The sequence below is a fragment of the Anopheles nili genome, chromosome 2, assembly GCF_943737925.1.
Source record: "Anopheles nili chromosome 2, idAnoNiliSN_F5_01, whole genome shotgun sequence".
Lineage (NCBI taxonomy): Eukaryota > Metazoa > Arthropoda > Insecta > Diptera > Culicidae > Anopheles > Anopheles nili.
The window spans coordinates 33,223,948-33,247,939 of NC_071291.1; the positions used below are offsets into that span (position 1 = coordinate 33,223,948).

General features: G+C 45.7%; 3 protein-coding genes across 3 annotated transcripts; 1 reads left to right on the forward strand and 2 right to left on the reverse strand.

The window, feature by feature from the left end:
• Positions 1 to 147: 147 nt before the first annotated feature.
• Positions 148 to 1,908, reverse strand: LOC128730862 (cytochrome P450 4g15-like). The gene is made up of 4 exons (XM_053823949.1): positions 1,359 to 1,908; positions 1,218 to 1,287; positions 564 to 1,135; positions 148 to 488 (listed from the first exon to the last, which is right to left on the reverse strand). The coding sequence occupies exons 1-4, from the start codon at positions 1,906 to 1,908 to the stop codon at positions 148 to 150; spliced, it is 1,533 nt and encodes a 510-aa protein (XP_053679924.1).
• A 2,110-nt stretch (positions 1,909 to 4,018) lies between these two features.
• Positions 4,019 to 9,094, forward strand: LOC128721790 (uncharacterized). Its single transcript, XM_053815586.1, is given in 10 exon segments — positions 4,019 to 4,190; positions 4,624 to 4,821; positions 4,895 to 5,150; positions 5,152 to 5,768; positions 5,838 to 6,189; positions 7,089 to 7,261; positions 7,541 to 7,738; positions 7,806 to 7,991; positions 8,070 to 8,684; positions 8,754 to 9,094. Coding segments are annotated over 10 exon segments (3,108 nt in total).
• Positions 9,095 to 9,447: 353 nt separating this feature from the next.
• On the reverse strand, positions 9,448 to 22,447 carry LOC128721932 (inositol-trisphosphate 3-kinase A-like). The gene is made up of 7 exons (XM_053815735.1): positions 22,060 to 22,447; positions 11,791 to 11,967; positions 11,641 to 11,713; positions 11,376 to 11,506; positions 11,168 to 11,308; positions 10,429 to 10,539; positions 9,448 to 10,358 (listed from the first exon to the last, which is right to left on the reverse strand). The coding sequence occupies exons 1-7, from the start codon at positions 22,321 to 22,323 to the stop codon at positions 9,801 to 9,803; spliced, it is 1,455 nt and encodes a 484-aa protein (XP_053671710.1). The 5' UTR covers positions 22,324 to 22,447; the 3' UTR covers positions 9,448 to 9,800.
• Positions 22,448 to 23,992: the final 1,545 nt, after the last annotated feature.

Genomic DNA, 23,992 nt, shown 5'->3' on the forward strand with positions numbered 1-23,992 from the left:
AAGAGGTGTTGACAGGCATCGGAGCACATGCAAACGCTTAAATTATACCCTGTTTATTTTTTTTGCTCCACCGGGTAGTTTGTTAAGCTTTATTTTTCAATTCACCCAAATGCACGCGCATGATACAATGCGCGAGATCGCGGGACACTAGCGCTCGGTGATTCGCACCAGGTGCTTGTTTGCGATCTTGAGCGTTATGTCCAGCTTTAGCGTCAGCTCGGCCATCGTGAGGTCCGTCGAGAACCGGTACGTCGCGAGCAAATGGCACAGCATCACCTTCATCGACATCAGGCCGTACTTGTAGCCGATGCAGTTGCGCGGGCCGGCACTGAACGGAAGAAAGCAGTACGCGTGGCGTTGAGCGACACGTTCCTGTAGGAAGTTGTCTGGATCGAAGACATCAGCCGCTGGTCCCCAGTGGTTGGTGCTGCGCTGCACGTTGAAGATCCCGAGGACAACCGTCACGCCTTTCGGGAGTGTCGTTCTAGCTGCAAGCGTATCAAACAGAGTGTCTTGTGAGCTACTGAGCTTTCAGAAGTGGGTGCGCATTCGCGTGTTCCTACAAATCTTAACGTCGTCCGTGCATTGGCGTGCGATCACAGGTCCAACCGGGAAAAGGCGCATCGTTTCTCGCAGCACCATCTCCATGTATGTCAGCTGCGGGAGATGCTCGAGCTCCACGGACGTGAAGTTCGCTCCAAGTACGTCCACCATTTCGTCGTAAACTTTCTGCTGTACACGTTCGTGGATGGCCAGCATCAGCACGACGTGTGACAGTGTAAGAGCGGATGTTTCGTTGCCTCCAAGGATGATCGTGTCGATCTCATCGCGAATCGCTTGCTCATCAAACACGTCCGTTTCTTTCGCCAAACGGAATAGCTGATCGATGTAGATCTGAGGCTTTCGGAGGTCATCCGTCGTATCCTTCCCGGTGGTGTTCGATGGTGTCTTCCCGTTTTTGAGTCGCATTCTGATATCCGCCAGCTCGTCGCTCTTTAGAGCCAACACCTTCCGGGACATCTTGTACGCGGTCGCGTAACACTGCTGTTGCACTTTGTAGTATGGCGTCAGTCGGTAGATCCATTCTGGATGCAGCCAAACTTTGTATAAACGGTGGTTCAACAACTCCGACGCTCTGTTGGAGTTGGAGGGAAAAAAGCAGAAGAAAACGTTCACCAACATGCCTATCTTTCTCGGTCTAAATCTCCGCGGTATACCTTTCGATGGCGGCGATATACTCGTCTCCTTCCTCGTTCTGTAGGTTCATGTCAGTCCCGAGTGTCGTAGCTAAACGCAAACAAATGTCCATTGTTCCATTAACCACACGCACTTTTCGCACGCCAAAAATTGCTCCTTACCACAAACCATATCCAGAGTGCATTTGGCAATGTTCTCGTACACGTTGAACAGCGCCCGATCGTTCACGCGCGATCGTAGCTGCCCCACAAGCGTTGCACTTTTGTCATTAAAAATCGTCACAAAACTGGCCAATATTTTTGCGTTGAAGCACGGATTCAGATGTTTCCGATGCACACGCCACACGCTAGCCGGTGCAGAGAACAACCCAGTCTCACACTGGAAAAACCGATACACGTCCGCCTTCTCGAGGCAGTGCGGCGAATTCAGCACCGTCTGCAGATCGTCCGCATTGTCGATGAACACGAACAGCTTCGGTCCGAGCCAGATACGGCAAGGTGACTGGTAGGTGTTGCTGATATCGATAACACACCGCAACTGCTCCTCAGTGCTCTTGCCAAAGAACAGATGCGCGCTGCCGATGAGCGGAAAATCACGAGGACCATCCAGCTCAGCCGAAGCTTTGTAGTGTTTCCAGCGTTTCAATCGACAAAGGGCCCAACACGCGACCAACAGGATAACCGTAGCCACGAAGGCCACTGACAAGATCATCTTCGATCACAACCGCAAAGGGCAGGTTGTCGCACTAAACGGCGGCCTCTAACATCGGTGTCTTATATAGAGGAACGCAGTTTATGGCCCCTTACTGCTCCCGGAAACGGGTGACCTATTATGTGCCAAGCCAATCGCCCCTTTTTTAGCGGGTTGAGCCCCGTCGATCTGGAAGATCTTAATCCCCCACCGTGTGGCAAAGTACACAACATTCCGCCCTAGGTGATGGGGCATTTTCCTGGCCACAATCGCCCACGATTCTGTCCACTCACGGTTTCTTATTGGTTCCGATGAACAAGTAGCTGCGGCGATCGTACGTATGCAATTAACACCATTCGTGTGGTTGGGTTTATGGCACCGGGTACTAAAGCGGCATTGATTCCATGGTGAATCGGCTGTCCCCCAAGAACGATGTGCAATCTGGTAAGGTGCATGAAAGGCGGTTTAAGCCCGTTATTTTACGGCGTTCGATACTCCAAAACATTGCAATGCAAATTGCAGGACACGCCGGTTCGATCTCTGTTGAACTGAGCCGATCGCTAACTTTCGTTTTCATGCCCAGATGGGCAAGGGCTCGTTTATGAGATGGCACAATGTCAACAACTGCCACGGTAAAAGCAGGCACACAAAACGCACTGTAATTCCTGCAGCTACACTTCACCAACTGGCACGTGCTGTTAAACAGATATCACATGCGCATCGCAATTGCATCCAAAACCTATAGTTTGACTTGTCAACACGCGGTTTCGGGTGAGCATTTGTTTAGATATGCATCGAAAGCGTACGGGGTTGGGTTGTTAGTAAAACGAGAGTGTAGTGCAAGCACGTGTTCATGATTGGCGCTGCTTTTCCTTACAGCTGTTTGTTTTTTCATTGATACCCACAGTGCAGCAATCAACATGTCAATATTCTACAGTTGTACAGTGCATGCGCATGCCTTTGAGTATGATCAAAGTGTAAAAGAATTTTATACTTACATCAAACTATTCTCATCTTTTAATTTACGAGCCATTATTACTTGAGAAACCACAACCCATGCGCTGTTGATGGTTCACTCCATCGCAGCGTCCACATCATCACGGCTGATGCAATTAAACATCGCCACCTTGAAGAAGTTTATATGAATCCTCTTGATGTTGGGATTTTGCACTGCAAATGAGCGAACGAAGTTCATGCAAATGTACTAGCAGGGGCGAGATTAATGTGAAAATCCTTGAAATAAAATGTGCCAATAAAAGCACGAATTAGCATTCCTACGCAAAGTTTACAACATTTCACTTCTTACGTATGTTTATAAGATTCTGAGAACGATCCTCAGGTGGCTCTTTAGAAGGACATGCTTAACTATGGCTATTTTAATGGAAGAAAATTAAAATAATTTAAATTTTTCGATTCTTCCTGAAATACGGAGCCATGTTTAGAAATTCTAAGCAGCATTACAAATCACCTATTTGATAAAGTAAATACCCTGCACGCCGTAATCAATTCTTCCATCCCGTAAGGCAATTCCGAACGGAACGCTGTTAGCTGGCTCGCAATTTCCAACTTGTTTGATAAGAATTTCTTCCATTGTGTAAATGAATGCAATTTGCTGCAACGAATTGTGTGATTTCACAATCATTACCCGTGAGAGTTTGCATATCACCACCGGCCTAGACGATTTTATCAGCCTGCTAAGATTGCCCTGCTAAGACACTCGAATAACTACCCTGGAATATAGCGCTAGTTTTCCAGGCAATTTCAGGCCCACTGTCGTGTGTGGCACCGTACAGTCAAACGATCGGCGGTAAAAGGGCGTGATTTTGCGCCCTGAAAGCTATCGCATGGAAATGCATCTGACCAGCTGATGCATTCGCGCAAACCACACACTCACCGCCGTTGCCTTATGCTTGCAACCCAGCGAGAGCTTCCGACCATTTGAGGGGTTCTATAAATTGAGGTTCGTCGCTGGCCATGCGGTTCAGTTCTTTTCAAGTCTCCGCACGTGCGCACAGGGTGGTCTCGCTGAACGGACCGAGCTAAAACCTGCGACCTCAATAAGTGTCCTCACGAAACTCCTAGGCCTGGCAGTGATCGTGTTTTGTGATTGGTGCGTGATCGCAGCATAACCATGGCGCTACAATTGGTGCTAGTGTACGTCAGCGTGGCTTTGGCGCTAGTGGCTTTGGTGTGTATTCGGTGGAAAAGGCGAAAACTGTACGCAGCCGCAGCGAGCATGGATGGGCCACCTTGTCTGCCGTTGGTCGGGCATGTTTATCTCATCTTCGGCAAGCGATGCGGAGGTGTGTGATCGTTTTCCATTAGTGCTTGTGTATTTGGTGAATGTGTCATTAGGAAACTAATACCCTGGTTTTTAGAACATCTTCTTTTTTCAAACCCAATTTTGATCTCAGTGGTGTAACAAAAAAAAAGAGATGTTTAGGAATAATTTCATTGGTTTTGGAACGTGGCGTAGAGTGAAATTATTAAAAAAAAATGTCAATATAAATGTCTACATATGTGTTAAAATGCAGTTAAATCAAACATTAAACAATCAGTAAGCTGATCAAACTATCAACTGATAATATTGGGAATTAATTATAATAATAAAGATTTAAACAAAAAAGAGATAATATTTAATCAAGAGATAATAAAGAACTTTCAACAAGTTGAATGTTACCATATTATAGTTTTGAAGACCTAACTTCCCTCGATCTTTATTATTCTTCCTCGCAGAGGACATATTGCAAGTGCTTGATCGATACGCTCCTAAATACAAGTCTCCCATCGGAATGTGGATGGGACCGCAGCTCATCGTCGGTATCAAGGATAATCCCGAGTACTTCCAGATTGTAATGAACTCGCCGCACATGCTGAACAAGATGGACCAGTACAACTTTTTCCGTGTTGTTAATGGTCTTTTCGCTGCTCCAGGTTCGTTGTACTGTGCTAAATGGAAATGGTTTAAACTGATGGAAAATCTTATCCGTCGTTCGTTTTTTGTTAGACCACACATGGAAAAACGAGCGTAAGCTGCTAAATCGATCGTTCAGCCCGATTATGTTGTCCAGTTTTGTGGATATATTTAATGACAAAGACTTTATCATGGTGGAGAATATGCGGAAACTAGTGGGTCGCGGAGAAATCGATCTCCACATGACCATTGCAAAATGCACCATCGATTCCATTTTTGGCAAGTACTACATAAATAACATTCATATTCCTTTATGATGTCATGTCGATCGTACACGTGTTCAACTTTCTAGGAACTGCTTTTGGAAAGGATCTCAACACGCAAGGACACGATGACGCCGATGAGTACCTACATTGTCTGGACACCTTCTTCTCACTCGTGTTCAAGCGAATACTGCACGTGGAACGTTATCCTGATAGCATCTACCGTTTGACGAAGGATTACGAAACCGAAACAAACTGTTTGAATATTATACGCAACATGTCGTTCGATTTAATGCAAGAGTTGAAGCAAAATTCGAAACAAACGAAGGTCGCCCATGCAGAGCAGGCCTTTGAAGGAAAACCCGCACTAAACTTTGCGGAAAGTCTTTTCAATTTGGCAGAGCACAACCCCACGCTAACCGAGGAGCATATCAAAGATCACATTGACACAATGATTATTGCAGGGCACGATACAACCGCCACTACGATGTCAAATCTGCTGCTCATGCTCGCTATGCACCCGGAGGTGCAAGAAATGGTTTACCAGGAGGTGATGAGCGTTTGTCCGGACAAATCCAAGCCCGTTACGATGGAGGAAGCGAATAATCTCGTCTACACTGAGATGGTGTGTAAGGAGACGATGCGCCTCTTTCCTGTGGGTCCTTTGATTGGAAGGAAATGCGTGGCGGATGTTAAACTAGATGGTAAGCATTCATTTTCTATTCGATCGATAAAAGAAGATCTCATTATTTTCCCGTCTAATATTTTTACAGAGAAACATACCATTCCAGCTGGATGCTGCGTAGCGCTCGGGATATATCAGATCCATCGGGACCCTTCGATTTGGGGTCCGGAACCGACGAAATTCAATCCTGATCACTTCCTTCCGGAGAAGGCAGCCGAACGGCACCCGTACGCTTATCTTCCCTTTAGCGGAGGTCCTCGAAATTGCATTGGCATCCGATACGCCTGGTTGTCGATGAAAATTCTCATCGTACATCTTGTGAGAAACTATCGCTTTAAGACTTCGCTCAAGATGGAGGATTTACTCATTAAATTTGCCGTCATTCTGAGGATCACCAACGGTTGCCTCGTGTCGATAGAGGATCGCGGCAACAGTCCGGTGTGACGTATCGTAATGGAGCGTACTTAATCGTTTCGATCGTTCCTTGACGGCATTCCTATTCAAGACTAACTACAGTAAGTTGATTTTACCGCAAGCTAATTTACCAGTGATATCAATTGTTCAACCTTACCGTACCGTATCAACGGTCAAAAAATGAAACGAATTCATTTTGTAATTCAATGCGAAGGGTTTTGTCGTAATCATGCGTGGAATAAACGCTTTAAAATGTTAGCCATAAGCGGTCTAATTGATAATGTATTTTTTCCCATTTGTGTTTAATTGATAATGCGAATCTCAACGCTAATAAACGTTTAACTCTCATATCATGGCTTTCATCAACAATCCAATACAGACCTGACGCTTTCATCAGGAGTTATTCATAAAAAAATCAACCAGGAAGCGATGCTTTTATGTGAACTAGATTGTATTGTTCCACCGGAGTAAAAGTGAAAGAAAAGGAAAACGCACGCCAGTGTCTATAATTTTCCCATTGTTCAAACTCCATTTCCATCGCTCGCTATTAATATTCATTGAGACATAACCCCGCACACACAGGCATAGAATCGTTCTATCGTAATGTGTGCATCCTACGGCACGATTAGTTCGCTTACGTACGGATTAATCTCATCAATTACCGAAGCAGTCGTTGGTGTAAGGAGGCAAGATATCGATCTGGCAAAAATGTTTGCAACTCGACATCCGCCGTTGCGTTTCTCGGTACTATAGAATCCCCGTTTTATGTCCGAATGTAACTGATTAGTACCCAATCATAGCCAATCGTACCGTATAAATGAGGCTTGTCCCTTCCAGTATCAGTTCAGTTTGCGTCAAACTATCGTAGGACCCTAGTGATATCGAATGCATTTCCCAACCCAATTTGGCATAATTTCAATGCTAGAATGAACATACAGTTTTCGCTGGTATATGTCGCCGTCACATTGACAACTCTTGCTCTGGTTTGTGTGCTATGGAAACGACGAAAGTTGTATGCTGCTGCAGCAACGATGAATGGCCCATTGGCTTTGCCTCTAATTGGCCAGCTTTATCTCATCTTGGGGAAAAAACGTAAAGGTGCTTATTCCAATCGTTCTCATACGTGATGCAAACCATTAACATAATTGTAGATGTTTACAAAAAGTTACTAAAATCCTTAGATTAGGAAATATCAAAGTGAACAAATAACGCGTTTAGCGAGTGCGAGAGTTTAAAAAGTAATGTCAACGGTGCATTTTAGCGTCGGCCTGATTTGTGTAAAAAGACACTAAAGTTAATGCATTCTGAATCCTATAACAATCGCTGCCCAGAAATAATTTATACGGCAATTCAATCGGCTTTCAATTTCAATTTTAGATGACTTTTTGAATGTGCTCAATCGCTTCGCACCGAATTACAACTCACCCGTGGGAATCTGGCTCGGGCCAGCATTCGTTGTCGGCATCAACAACAATCCGGACCATTTTCAAACAGTTCTCAACTCACCGCACCTGCTTAACAAAACGCATCATTACAACTTTTTCCGTGTACGCCGTGGACTGTTTTCCGAGCCAGGTTAGTTGGAGTGTTTTTCATTTCCTGCTAAAATTGGCCATTTACAAGTCTGTCTATTTGCGCTCAGACCACATCTGGAAGCACGATCGGAAACTGCTGAACCGATCGTTCAGTCCCTCGATATTATCCAGCTTTGTGGATATTTTTAACGAGAAAGACTTCATCATGGTGGAGAACATCAGAAAGCATGTTGGGAAGGGTGAAATTGATCTGAATTTACATATTGCGAAGTGCATGATTGATGCGTTGTTTGGTGAGTAACAATCAATCAAAAACCTGCTTCAACAAAGTCAATGTAGCTCAACTGCACGATCTCTATTTCGCAATCAAGCAACTTCGTTTGGAAAGGATCTCAACACCCAAGGACACGACGGAGCGGACGAATATCTTCACACATTGGATACGTTTTTTTCGCTCATATTCAAGCGTATTCTGTCTGTTGAACGGTACCCGGATTTTTTGTACCGCTTTACAAAAGACTACAAAACCGAAACGGACTGCTGGAACATCATCCGTAGTATGTCCAACACATTTCTAAAGGAACGGAAACTGCATCCACGTGATTCGAAGCAACCGACTGAGGGAGACAATCACGAGCAGAAACCGGTACACATTTTTGCGGACAACCTGTTTGATATAGCTGCGAAAAATTCATCGCTAACCGAGGATCACATTCAGGACCATGTCGATACCATGATTGCCGCTGGGCACGATACAACCGCCACTACGATGTCAAATCTGCTGCTCATGCTCGCTATGCACCCGGAGGCGCAAGAAATGGTTTACCAGGAGGTGATGAGCGTTTGTCCGGACAAATCCAAGCCCGTCACGATGGAGGAAGCGAATAATCTCGTCTACACTGAGATGGTGTGTAAGGAGACGATGCGCCTCTTTCCTGTGGGTCCTTTGATTGGAAGGAAATGCGTGGCGGATGTTAAACTAGATGGTAAGCATTCATTTTCTATTCGATCGATAGAAGAAGGTATCATTATTTTCCCGTCGAATGTTTTTACAGAAAAACACACCATTCCAGCGGGTGCGTCCGTATGCATCTTTATCTATACTCTACACCGTGAGCCGTCCATTTGGGGCCCAGAGCCGACGAAATTCAATCCCGATCATTTTCTTCCCGAGAAAGTGGCAAAGCGTCACCCGTACGCTTATCTACCATTTAGTGGAGGTCCTAGAAACTGCGTAGGCATCCGATACGCCTGGTTGTCGATGAAAATTCTCATCGCACATCTCGTACGAAACTATCGCTTTAACACATCGTTGACTATGCAGGACTTAGTGGTGAAGTTTGCCGTCATACTAAGAATCACTAACGGGTGTATAGTTTCGATAGAAGATCGGTGACTTTCGGTCGGATTGAGTCTTCATTACGTTAATCTTATGCACCGGCAACAGCTGTAAGCATCACATCTACTCCCTGCAACACATCGTGATGAAACCATAAGTATATCGATCTATTCCCTGCATCACATGAAACCGTGATGAAAGCATAAGAAAGCAAATAAATTGTTCCACCTTTGACGAAAGTCATTTCTAACTTGTGTTATTTTAAGATATCTCTATCTAAAAGAAACGCTTAAACCTAGTGACTTTATGTGAGTTATACAGGTCATCATTCATCAAACGTTACGTCATACATAACGTGCAAGCATTTGAAAATAACACACATCTTCCATCGATTTTCATCGTACGAATCTATTAATATGTGCCTGCTTATGCTGCTAAAAAATACACTATTTCGTTCTATCCTACTGCTCAGAGTGTTTGATCGTAGTATTTCTTTTATTTTATAAATTAAGCAACCGTTTCTCGCCCGCCATTTCTAGGTATGGAAAACGGAGCCGGCCCAGGGAATGGGACTATAATTCGACCATTCCATTTCGAGCCACTAAAACAAAATGTACTGCATTCCTCAGCCGCGCAGGCGATGGGAACAGTGAAACCGTTTAGTGTATAATTTTATTTGTAGCTCTTCAAAACGCATCGCTTCGAGTTTCAGTCCTTGTTTGGCAGCGTTTAACTCGCGCCCTTTGAGGCCCAATCGTACAGGCTAGCCCGAGTTCGATCCAACGCAGTCGTGTAAACCCGTGCCGTCCGTTGCGTTGCCGCCTGCTAGCTGCTGTTCGTCCGCTTTACAACCATAATTGTTGTTATTGTTCACGCAGTTGATCTTATCGCTGCACCGGCTTGAGGCGGTCGGCAGGGCGTTGGGCGGGAACTCATTGTTCACAGTACGCTCGGCACAGTGTTGCTGATCGTCCGCAACCGCATCAACACCGTTGCTGTCGTCTGGCAGCGAAAGCCTCGGAATTCGTTCCGTTAGCGACTGCAGCGACTGGCGATCGTGCACCTCACTGAAGATGTCGATCAGATTGTTGATCCCGATCAGGTAGCCGTCCTCGTGGTTGCCCACCTTCCATTTGCTGTCGTGCGTGATAGCGACGGTCTCTGGCAGGGACACGGTTTTAGCGAAATCGATCAACCACACGCTCGCCTTGTGCCGGTCGTGTACGAACAGCAGCGAGCTGCCTATCACCTCGTGGCTCTTGAAGAACTCGGAAAATTCCAGTGTCGCCCGGATCGCCTTTAGCCGCTGGATATATTTCGGCTGCAAAGCATCATACGTGAAACATACATGAGGCAACCGCAGGACTGAAATCGCACTCGCATTTGCTTACCATTGCATGAGGGAATCCTTCGGTAAACTCGCGAAATGCATCACATATTTGATCCCGTGATTTTGTAGTTTTGAAATCCTTCGAACTTGTTCCGTCGCTCTTTTTAATGCCCTAAAATGAGATCGAACGCATGCTTTACTTCGATTCAATTTACTTAGATATATTTTAGCAGTAAACTACACTCTATAGCAGCGTTTTGAATTCTGCATAAAAAGCATGTCTTCAATCTAGAATCTTTAGAATCTGGGTGAATAATGAAAACCTAGAATTTTGTACACTATTCAGAATATTTAAAAGAATACCATTATTCTTAAAGAAATAATTCTCATTTATTGAAATATTCATTGGCCTAGGTGCAATAACTCCGAAAATATTTGAGCTTTTGGAGCTTTTGAAGCGATCCGGGCCAGCTTTCTAAAAGCTCTGAAAGCCATATATGTTCCTTCATAACAGAAAACAAAAAAAAATAAAACAAAATAATATGATTGAACAATTGCCGGCATCAATTACTCACATCGAAAACAATTATTCTTTTTGAGGTACATAACAACCAGAAACACAAATGCGAGTTTTCTGCTCAATACTTCGAAGTGCACATCATTCCCTCTGCGATCGATAAGATCACCTATCTAAACACCATGCTGAATGTTGAGCAAAAACAAACCAATTCACATCCTGCTTCTGTAGCGTGGCTCCCGCTAACGAACACTGGGCTTATTGATGAGCTGAGCGCCCTTACCTCTATTCGGAATCCGAGCGTGGATGTACTGGAAATGGTTTCCCTCCACACCATGTAGCGTGGCTTCGTGACACCCTTTGCTCGGTGTTCCTCTTCGGAAGGGGCGTTTTGATCGATTTGAATCATTTTTTCATACATATCCTGCAATGAGATAAAACAAGCACACGGTTTAGTGACGGACCTGAGCAGCAGAGTGCTCCATACGTACTTTTCGAAGTTTCGGCTTCTCTTTGGCTTTCGACAGTTCTTCTTCAAGGTAGGTTCTGACACCTATCTTACAGTCCATGACACAAGGTTGATAGAAGTCGCTTAGTAAATCCTGCAACTGTATGTATGTTGCTGAAGGTGAAATAATTATGCAGTTAAGGAAAGATAAAGTTCAACAAAGTTTAGTGCAATCAATCAGATCGAAGAACCTGAACACATGGCAGATATTTTTAAGATTAAGCTATGTAATGTTTTAAAAAGGATACATTCTCCATCTTCGCTGTTCACCTGGCCCTTGTACTCGGGGACGTAGGGCCTCAAGACATCCTTCATCAGAACCTGCGGCAAATAGCAAGACACACCGTGAATTCCAACGCCATTCGCTCTAGATCACTCTCGCCGATTTCGGCCCTTACCTTAAAGCACTTTTCCTCTTTGGGGCACAGCTTCTTCAGTACCGTTCCCTGGTCCGGGCCGGCTTTGAAGTTTCCCTGATGACCGGCTAGCTGTACCCACGGGTAGCGCTGCTTCTTGTACGTCTGAAAGAACGGTGTCCATTGGACGATGTTTCGCAGCTTGCGCCATCCGGAAGGCTGTCGAAGAAAGACGGTGACATTTATGCGACATTAGTGACCGTGTGTATAGCATTTTTGAATTCCAACGTTCGGTGTAATATAACATCAACCTTGCGGGTTTTCTAGCCACGCAACAAACGCATCCAAAAACACCTCGAACCGGTGTGGTGTTGTAGGAAATTCGATACTCTCACCGCAGCCGCGAACATCTTCCCTGCTGGGACTGTCGGTGTTTGCTAGCAATATGGTACAGGTTTACGCTTCCGAACCGTAAATGTCGCCCCTTAAACCACTAACACGTCCTATCGTTTATTATTCGTTGCAGTTCGCTGCCCGGTTCAGGATGAGTTGACGTCTACCCGGTTTCTACCGATTGGAAAGATCATCTCTCGATTCTAGCGTTGTGGTTCGAAGCGGAGCAGGTTCAAGTTTCCAACGTATGTAACATTCATTACCATCCGCTCATTGCGTCTGGATTTGCATTTTTCATTGCGTCATGTTTATCTAATTCCCGCGTAAACTTTTGCTTTTTGCTCACTAACCTACGTTCGGAGCTCGCCGAAGCTCTTCAAACGAGATCGACGTTCACAGATCATTGCGTCGAAATGCGCGTACATTTTGCGCTTAAATGTAATCGAATCAACGACACACATTCCAACACGCATCTGCGAGTGGTGCCACACTCGTTTCATGCCCAACTGCAGCTGTGTGGCATTTTTATTAGCGCTTTGTTGTCGCGCCGATTTCTTTTCCCTTCATCCCAGGGGCAGCAGCATGCGTAAGCATCAATGTTACGTAAACACACCGCCGCTGGAGGCTATCACATTTCTTCGCCAATGACGCCGATGACGCTGGAGCCCACACACCGTTTCGCACGGCGCTGGTTAGCGACCGCAAAACCCGAGGGCCAGGATGGAGGGCGACATTGCCGTGCGTAGCAAAATGTCACGTCAATTACTATCGCCGTGCGTCGTTTGCTGTCGCCATTTTCGGCTGATCAGATTTTCGCCGCCAGCAAATTAGCTCGTTAGCCTTTGGTTCCGGAAGTGGCGTGCGAAATGCGCGCTCGCATGCACCTGCTCGAGCGCTGAATTTGTGGGAAGGAATGATCCGCACCGCTAGCGAGCGCTGGCAAGCGATGGTTTTGATAGGAATAAATTAGATTAACGCGAAAGTGATCGCGGCAAACGCGCGGAACACGTGCTGCGTTCATGTCGTGTAGGAGAACATACGCGCTCTGTGCTTTTAGTACGCAACGCAGCTGAAGACGTTGGTTCACGATTGCAGCGTTACTCTAGGTACTCTAGTTTTCATAAAATGCTGAAACAAACTTATGGAACAGTAGTTCATATGCTTTTCACCAATTGCAAGTATCAGGCTTCTAGGATATCACGTAAATTTAATTACTACCGCTTTACGTCTAGTAAATTCTATGATTTGTTTTTGTCTCAAAGATCGTTCGATAATTGTACAGCTATAAAACTCTTATCTTCTAACTCATACTATTTACAGTTTCAGAACACCATGAACCGATGTTTATGTGAAAGCTACTCGTTCTGCTGACACCATTACCCCTGGCAGAATGAGCTTGAAAGAATGGGCTTTCATTGATAAGCTTCTTAAGCTTGTACTCCTAACACCCCTTCGAATAATACTTCCCAAATCCTACAGTACACATTTGATTAAGCCACTCATATCCTCTTAAATGCATATGTTCAGCTACGGCATTTTGTTCTCGTCTCAAAGGGTTTTATTAAGGCTCCCTGGCCTCTGATCGACAGAGTGATCATGATCACCCCTGATGGATCATTGTTGGACGGGGCCAGTCGCGGATCACAATCGTTAAATGACTCCCAGGTTGCGGCTGATTCCGGATCAGGCTATTTATATACACACACACTGCGCAGTTTCACAGAAGAAGCGACCGCTTATCGCGCGGTGAAGGCTCATCGCTATAACCGGCGAAATAAACATGGAAGCGATTTAGAACGCGTTCTGATCGGACGAAATTTTACGACCCATGCACATGCCCCAGAAAACGAAAGTGAACGAATCCTGAGGGTCGAAACGTACGTCACGGAGAGGGTGAAAACGTCGTCATTAACGCTGCATCACGATCTTCATGACGACAGAACCTTACCACACGTGTCCGGTTGGGTTTTCAATCTGAATGCAATCAGTGCAATTTGCAATCAAACAAACCCTACCGTTAGAGAAACGTTTTCCTCGACAAACTGTACCAGATCTCAACGATGATCGCACCAAAAATCCATCCCATCACAGCGAGCTAGTTTCCGATAGGGCACATCTCCACAACCTCCAGCAATCGATGGTGCCCAGTGTTGTACAGCCACCTCGCATCGCCTCCAGCTTACCTTCGCTCCCGGTTCATGCCTAACGTCCGGTACATCCGAGTCCCATTCGGAGCTCAGATCGTCACTCGATGCATCACCGTAGTCACGTGGCATGGGAACCTCGAGCAGTGACATCTGGTACTGCTCATACCCCGGGCACAGGCTGGCGGACTGACGAGGAGAAGGCGATCGGTTCACACCCATCCGGTGGCGCAGCGAACTGCCTCCACCGACGCTGGCCTCCGCGGCCGGATGCTGCAGTATGGGAAGCTGATTTTGATAGTAGTACTGCGGTTGGGGCGAACTCTGAGACCGCTGTCGGTGCTGCGACGTCTGCCCATGGTGCTGATTATGATGATGATGGTAGTGATGGAAGTGATGCTGATGATGATGGTGATGGTGATGTTGTCCGGCCGCTGGTTGCTGAGTTAACGGCCCTCCTGATGCACCGGCAAGCGCCGTTAGGTCGGCATCCTTCGAGTTCTTGCGATTTGTGAGGGCCGAGAATTTGCGAGCATCATTGGACAGCTTCCTGGTGAAGGACTTCTTGCGCGTGCGTGGCATCGCATCACCACCCGATCCACTCGCCGTGGGACTGATACCTGCGGCACTTCCATGCTCGTCGCCACTGTCTGACATGTTCTTCAGGTGATCCTGCTCCTCCGGGCTTAGGTCGGGAAAGTGTAGCAGCTTCACCGTCACCTTGTCGCCGGAGTCCGTGAAGTAAACTTCCTTCGCGCTCAGCTTATCGAAATCCTCGTAAATTGTCACCGTCGGTAGCGTGCAGATAGGCATCCTTTCTTGAGCCCTCGGTAGTGTTCGCTGGGAATTGTGGCACTTAGACCTGGGAAATGCTCTCCGGAGCACTGCAAAATGGGTAAGACCTCAGTCAGTGGAAGCCGAACTGCCACACAATGGATCTCCCCTGAGGCAAAAAGGTGCACAAACATCCCATGTTCTCATTCCACACACACACGCACAAACCCCTTTGGTTCCCGATTGTTCCCCATTTGTATTGCCAACGAGCGTGCAACGCGCTTCCGAAGTTAATTTGTCTTGAACCAAGCCCACCATCCCCAATGGGAGGGTCTCGGGCAAGTTTCCATAAGTGTACGGACCAATTTCAGGACGTCCATCAGTGGGGTGAAAATGCCTTTTGCCGTCGCTTTTACCCCACCACGGCCACTTCCAATCGATCGTCACCAACACGGCCACATAGTGCTCCCGTTCCGTCGCCGAAGGAACCGAGGGAAATTTATTGCGGTACTTATGAGGGGTCTTATTTGGTAGTGGGCCACTCCGAACCGGTTGCCCTGGCCGGGGGACGGGTTTGCCTCGTGCGAATAAAACGCCATATTCCTTTGGGGCCACGGAGCGAATGATGAGCGGTCACTCTGGACCACCAGCTTTTGACGAGCTCAACACACATAGCTCCAGAAACAGCCCGTCATCCCGGACCGGGCAATGAATGTCCCTACCGGCTACCGAGTGGACACAGTAATCAGCTTTACATTATTGTAATTCATCGAAATTGCCCCACAAATGGTATAATCGATTAAGCGCAAAGGTATGGCATTGCGCCCGCGGGCGCAAGACAAAACGTCGCGAATAACAATAAAATCGCGAATTATTGTAGGGCTTTTTTGTGCCAGTGTATTTTGCTGCGAACGTTCCACCGAAAACCTTTCCGCGTTTGGAGCGAAGAGAAAGGTGTTTTGCTTTTTTTTTTGTTGCTGCGACATTCACCAAGCATCCCCAAGAATGTCGGTTTTGAGAAATCGCCATGGCACCAGTGGTGCATCAGGTGCATGTTAAGCATGCATCTCGCGATGTGTCAGTTGGTACAGCGTTGGTAGCACATAAGCACATCTTTACGTGATGGCTTTTACAAACGCGTGCGTTCCACGCAAGCACGCAAAATGGTATTCCACCATTCTGCCGGCTGCCAAGTTTTCAACCGACCAACCTGTCACTAGCTCATTCGTTCGCGTTCTGCTCCGTTCGGAGTGCTGCTGCAATTGAAACATCGCACTATTGTGCAATCAACTCGAACCCAGCGAAATGGCTGAGGCAATAAAAATTTATTTCTCAACCACCAACGTGAACGGTGGCGTGTCTCTTGCCTGGGTACAAATGTGACGCTAAGATGATAAGGAAACGTCAGGGACGCCATTAGCGGCCATTAGAGATGACAACCGGTTCAGAGGCACAACTCAGAACCGCCGAGTCGGGTTGTTGTGAACGGTTTTGCTCCACTGCGAAATACAACCGTGCGAGCAATATGTGAACAGAATTTGAAGCATTTTGAAGTATCCAAAACGCCACATAAAATCAAACCATCATCGAAGCGAGAGGAGTCGCTAAATGATGACAACTAATGCGGACGTTCGGTGACTTCGTACGTTTGCTCAGTCTGTCTCTTCTGACGTTTACGTTCTGTTTGTGGAAATCCCTTTCTGCGGTGTTTTGGAATAACCAAGCACAAGACATTGTATGCTTTTTCTCAATGACAAGAAAAGCAACTTCTAGAACGTATCCAACGCACCCAAAACCGAGAAAAGAACCAGAGCTCGCTGGAAAGTCCAAAGCCATGGTCGATTAATCCAAGATTCTGATTAAATGTTGAGCCTCCATTCGATCATCGTTGCTAAAGCCACGGGGTGTGTCACCACCGTGCGTCACGATTAAAATGTTTTGAATTTTAAAACAATTCTTTGACGCAAACCACGACCATGAAGGAAAGTCGATACGCTTCAGCGATCGATACAATTCTGACGGGGGCTTCCGCTAGCTGCGCCATCGTCGCAAAACCCGACCCCTGGCTAGAGGATGTTAAAATTGCTAATTGATGACGTCGTACGTCGTACAAAACCGCAAGCTGACCGCATTCACACCCTCCGACACGAGAACGTTACGGCGTGTGCGTCAAATGAAGGCCACAGTGTCGTCTATTTTTTTTTCTCGCACCATGTGAATTATTGTCCGCGATGTTTCCAGCATCCGCACGAAAAAGAAACACCCAACAGAACATATTCATCATCCTCGTGCGGCTCATCGATCGTTGTACACGAGCGACGACGGAAGGATGACATATAGGGTGGGAAAAAAATGCGCTCATTCCATTTCCAGGCCACCAAGCAGTCGAATGACTCATCGGTACGAAAAAAAAAACCACCCCAATCCGTAGGAGGCTGAGCTTCTCCGGACTCTGGACTCCTGGAAGCGGTAGAAGGCGTACGTCTACGCATTTTACACACAACAGCAGACCCTGCTGTACGGCAAACGACTTCATCCCGACGACGGTGCGTGGACGTGCGACTTGACGATGACAGTTCAAGAACGTCCACGAACCGTTTCGTCGAGGATTCGCCAGGGAGGATGCCCACGACCCACGGCATTCCATTCGCCAGTTGGGCGATCCATTGAAGAGTGGAAAATTTATTGCACGTTCGCTCGAAGGCGAAACGATCACCCTGACCATCTGCCGGGGTTTTTATGTTGGCCGGTCCAATAGCCAAAAGATGCGGTACCGGTGGCTTAATTTAATTTCACCTCCCAACCTTATCATTCCGCCAGTTGTGCATTAACGCGCGGTTTTGTTTTGCAAACAGATACTCCCATCCCATAGGCCCGTAATCCACCGCCACCGCAGCAACTGATAATGAGCCGCGTTGTTCAAACACAATCCAGTGTTGGTGGAGGCGCCTCGAGTGGGTTTTTGAAGATCGCGGGAATGGTGCCCTTTTTCTTTGCTTCCATCCCGGTACGGAGGAGGCTGTATGCCTCGTGGGAGATAATCACCCCCTGGGGCTGTCTGCCTGCCTGCCTTAAATAATCTCACCGGGCCCTGGGGAAAGTTTCAATCCGGCTCGAGAAACAAAAAAAAAACAAACGTCCACTCCGTATCGGGCAGAACCGCGAAATCGTGCACGGTCTCTCGGCGAATGTCTCCGCGGGCAGGCGATATTGCGATGTAAACCTGCGCGAAAGCCACCGGTGCGCAGCTGCATTCCAGGTGGGTTGTGTTCTCGCGCGTGTATATTGTTTCCCGCAAGATCCCACACCCTAATCGCGAGATCAAATATTTAGTCGTCTCGCACGGGAACGGGAGCTCCCGAGAACGCTACCTTTGGTGGCGATCGAACGTGCAATCGCATGCGTGCGTGTGTGTGTGTGTGTGTGGAGGGAGAATGTAGGGGGTGAGATTCCCACCCCTATGGGTGCCATGTTCGCTACACCCTTTGGCTGGTTTTTGCGTTTGTGGGGGGAGATCAGGAAAAAAAAGCGCATAAAAACGCAGCACAACAACACTGCTCATTGATGCCGTTACGTACACTGTGGGGCCTGTCGGTTTAGTGCACGCCCGGTTTGTGGCCATCACCATCGCGGAACACTGGAACGATCATTTCACCATGCGGGGACGGGCACGGAAACCGCCGCGAAGAGAAGCCGAAACCGAAACCAAGCAAACCGGTAGCCGCGTTCACGCCCGAAATTTAACCTTTTTCCGCGGGGCCAAAAGTGAAAGTTTGCGCTCTTCCCAAACACTGTGTCTTTTTTTGGGGCGCGTAGGCCGCCTTGCACTGCGAGTCCTGTGTCACGTTGGCGTTGAATGCCCTTAGATCGCTCACCGCGATCACCTCGCCCTTAGATCGACTCTTCTGAACGATCACCACGGGCTTTAACCGGGCCCCGAAATTAACTGAATTGAGTGCGGATGATCGTTCTACGTAGTTCCGGTTCGGAAAACGCGCCACGCACAACGACCGGCGGTTGGAATCAAACTGATATATCAACAATAGCGCTCGCGGCAGCCAAGCGCGCTCCAAATGAGTGTGTATGTGTGTGGGTGTGCTGATCGAGCTGGTTCGTACGGATTCGGGGCACACGGGTGCGAGCTTGGAAGCTGGGTGCGCGTGGGGACACCAGCTTCGAGCAACGATCGCGTTTGTGACGCTGATCGTCGCGTTTGCTTCACACGAATCGCACGCTATCAGTGATACGGGCGGTTGGTACGTGTGTTGGTGTTTGGAAACTGGGGCCACCGACTGCCGTTGCTCGGATCGGAGAGAATGGCGTCGAAAGCTTGGCGCAAGCTCTCAAGCGATCTCTCTTTCTGTTGGCACGAGGCGAAACTTCATTCGCGATCATTTCCAAGCCAGCGATCGTTTCGTGAACTTTCTGCTCATTTTAAGCAGAAAATTTTGAAAAACATTGTTTGCTTTTGAAACTCATGAGGTGTTTATTACAATCAAGTTCATGATCATGATATTTAAACTTTCATGTTCGTCAGAAGTATTACTTCAATTTTAATTTTAAATGTAAAATACCTATGTTTTTTATGAAATATGATTATATTTTTTTTACATAAACGATTTATGGCAATAATCGCAGCATTTACTAACTATGTGCTGATTTGAGCCATTTGTTAGCCACCGAAATATGTTTTTTATCGAGCCTTAGCTGAATGAAGAACTTTATTATCAGTTTCATATCGTGACTTTTGCTACGCAATACGAAAAGTGAACTATGCGTAGTAAGTAGTTTACTCAATTTACTAACCAAAGTCGATAGTCAATGGCAGCGTGCATCTAAATGAACATAGTGTACATGAGAAGTATCAGAGAGCGCACGATCAAAAGCTCTGACAACTTTCTCAGTCTCATTTTTTCTCTCTCTCTTTTTTACCAATCGCTCGTCGAGGAGCTTTTTGTTCGTATTGCGATTTCTACGCTTCAACATCTTTAATAAAATTGCATCGATTTTTAAGAAAACGATACGTCTAAAACATTCCGTTTGCTCTGAAATGTGACCTAGTTCTGGCAGCAGCTGTGATTTACACAACTTTTGATTCCGTCCAAATAACGCTACATGAGCGTGCAAGTGTGTGATGAATTCGAATTAAATCACATTTCATCGTCGCACAGAAAACACTATCATGCGGGATGATTATTAGTTACTGCTGGAAAAAAAAACTCCAACAAAGCCAAATTGAAGATAGAGGCAGCATCTCCAGTTCAATTTACTGCGGCTGCATTCTTCTCATTGCACGATAGCGAGCTAAACGCGCTAGCACAGCACACGCGACTTGCACAATACAGCAATAAAATAAATTATCTTCGTTTAGTATTTTAATTTATTCATTTAGAATTTCAAGCAATTCCAAGCGTCTCTCGCACTGAGAGACTGAGGGCTTGGCTCTAGGGTTGGCCATACTTTCTTTTTTCGTTCCCTAGATCGTCATTCCAAATTATTCTTGTGATGGATGAATGCTTCTCTTGTTTAACACCAGCTTGCTCTATTTGCACGATTGTTTTCTAACAGTTACACTTGGTTACACGTAATCGCATTCAAAAAAAAAAACATTTCCCATTCATTATTTGTTAATTACACGTCCGTTTGTTTCATTTGATTTTATTTAATTTCTAACATTTTTTCATTCAAAAACATCTATTTAATTCCAACGACCACAACAATACTCAAAATTTGTAGATTGGCTAATTATCTTAGCTTTCTCATTATTCATCAATGTATGTTTTAGTAGAAGTATAGCGTAAATCAATGCCTATTATGAACAACTTGATTTTTTGTCTCTTTCTTCTTCAGATATTTCAACCATATCTCATCAAAAAAATAGTAATTAATTTTCTCACTATTTTTATAAAATCAATCAGAGTTAATAACATCAATTTTAGAAATTATTCGGATGTTGGGAAAACAGGCAGATTGACTAGAAACCTTAAATAAATAGTCAAACTACTACCTTATTTTTCGCACTTTTATTACCTGCTTTTCAGTAAATGTATTTTATTTCTAATTACTAAAAGAATTACTAACGCATTAAGACTAACAGACCAAACATTTGCAACCATTATACTCTTGCCATCATATTCAACCAACAACACACAGCGCCATCTCGCGGTCAGGAACGAATACCGGCCAAAAGATGGCGCTTTTTTCGTATTTATCAAATTGCTCTTGAATTAGTCTTGGATTTAATCGAATAAATGTTCATACGATAAAATACAGCACAATTGAATGATCGGCAAACTAGTTGCAACATTTGGTATAGAAATCTTTCTTTTTCACTGCTAATCTACTTAATCAATTTAGGCTCATTTCTTAAATAAACTTCTGCAATAAATACGAATAACACGATATATGACCAATCTTGGACCCCAGATTGATAAGCATTGTAAGTATTTCCTAGTACTACAAAATAAAATAAAAATATTGAGTGCAAAACCTAAGCTATCATGTAATGTTACTTGTAATCACGAAATAAATCAACTATTATTATGAATAAGATTTAGCATAAATATTTTCTATGAACAACACTAAAGGACATAAACTTCGGTGCTGTTAATTGGTAGCTTAGACGGAATTTTTAAATATGACTGCTAAATTGTTGGAACTTTTCTGCTAGAAAAGCGACATCTCATAGAATAGACATATAACGATAAACATAAAACAGCACAGAAGGTATTACCATCTGCTCAAACGATCCGCATTAGTATCGATTTCATGTTCGCGGTAGCCATAATAAACACGCTAGTTGGCGATTTTCTATAGGACATAAAATATACATCGCTATCGCAACGATCCCAAAAAGTGACAAGATATACATTTTTTCACAGCAAGAAAAAAGCTTAAAATAGGCCAGCATCCACGTCATGCGACTCTCTGAGCAACACCCGCATAAATTGGAATTGATGTGCCCCTTTGCAGTAGTTTGTTCTACGTAACAGTTGCCTACCTTCTTGATGCTACTGGCCGTCTCCTTCGGACCGATGGTGTAGAGATCGACGATACCGAGCAGACAATCGTCACAGCGGCAAACATCGTCACCCAAAATAAGCGATCCCAGCGAGCCGATGCTACTGCTCGAATCCATGGAATCCGTTCGAATGAGTCGCGATCCTCCCGGGCCAGTTTGTTGCGACGCAGCTTCGATTTTTTTCGCCAGCAGCGCCTCCATGAGGGACCGCGGACGGCCGTTGTTTGATGAGAAAAGTGACATTGCTGTCTTTGGTCGTGAACTCTACCCGAACTTCAAGCACTCTCCACACTGCGATAACTCACTTCACTAAGTCCAGGTGGCCGAGGCAGGATCTGCACGTTAGCAGCCGCCAGGCAGCACGATTTTCCCCACCGAGTTGCAGTGCTACGGTTCGTCCGATCGACCGGAAGTGGATCGCCAGCACAGGTACGCAAAAAAGTACTTCCACGGGGCACACATCACAAGCAATTAATTAAATTGTAATCGTTAGCTATCGTTCCGTAATTATCGTACCGACCGGCGGCTCGACAAGGGTTAATCGACGATCGCGCGTAATTGCGCGTCTCCTAGAGATGGATTGGAAGGGATCGAGTTAACCCGGTTGGAGGCAACGGGCGCCTCGAAAGACGCACAACGATCGCTGAAGATGTCTCCATTGAGCATTGGAGCATATTAATGACGCTACGTTGGAACGGCGTCCAGACGTGGAAGAGGGCTAACACATGCGATGGAGATTTTTACGAGCAATGCGAATTATCTCCCAACGCACCCAGCAAGCTCGGATTGGGGAAACGGAACGGCATCGAATTGCATCGTCTGCAGTTTTGTTGCATCGGAGCGGCCATGCGAATGACTTTTTGATGGTTAAGATAAAGAAAACACGTTTGATCGCGAGAGATTAGCTAGGAAAGCGACATGCTTTAACGCTCGGTACGCATATTGTACGTGCACGCTGTTGATGGTTCCTCTTACTTCGCAATGTTGCTGCTGAGATGTATTTTGCATTGTCAGCATTGGCATTGGGGCAGTGGGATCGGGCTGCGTCATCACGGACGCTGTTTGTCAGCACGGTCATTAAATTAAACGATTTGTAACCTCATTTTTTGCATACTCAAAACGGCCGGGGTTGACAAGGGTGTGGCAAGCCAGATTATTCAGATGGGAGAGAAGTTTCACTTGAATTACGTTCCACCTTAAGTAGCGAGAACGGATTCTCCATTTTTGAATGCCGTTTTATTTTATGAAACACGGGGAAATATATTGTCACGTTTTTATTGATTTTTGTCACAATGTTTTGCGATAAACAACGGTTTAAAAGCGAATTACTTTGTACAGCTTAAAATTGAAAACGTCCCAAATGATGCCATGCCTGAGAGTGTTATAAATATGTTCAATAAATCTTCCGCTTCATGCTCTTATTGTTTTTTTATTATTAGCTGAATAATTTGCATCTTTTAGATCATAAAACCGTTTTGAACCACATCTAAAAAACCACACACTTGCATCAGCATCACACCTCAATACAGACGATTCTTCCAGATTGCGTTATCACGCTCGGCGGTACAGGGATACAGGGCTAGTGCTGAAAGAATTCCTCCCAAACAGCCGCAAAATACATTTTACGACATCGGTACGGAAATAAACAAAGCTCCACCGTGTGTCAACACCACGCCAGGTTTCGTTCCGGTAGAGGTGCAATTGAGTGTGAAAAAAACGTGCAAATTGACTGCGAATTTTTGTCGCCTGCTAAAACGACAGCGAACCGAAACATGAGCAGTGGCGGGTAGCTTTACGCTTAACGGCGACAAGTTGGGTTTAAATTTTATCGATGACAAAAAAAAGGCACCGACAACCGACATCGCGGCTCGTTGAAACCACAACTGCACCATTTTGTTTCGAGGTCTCTTTT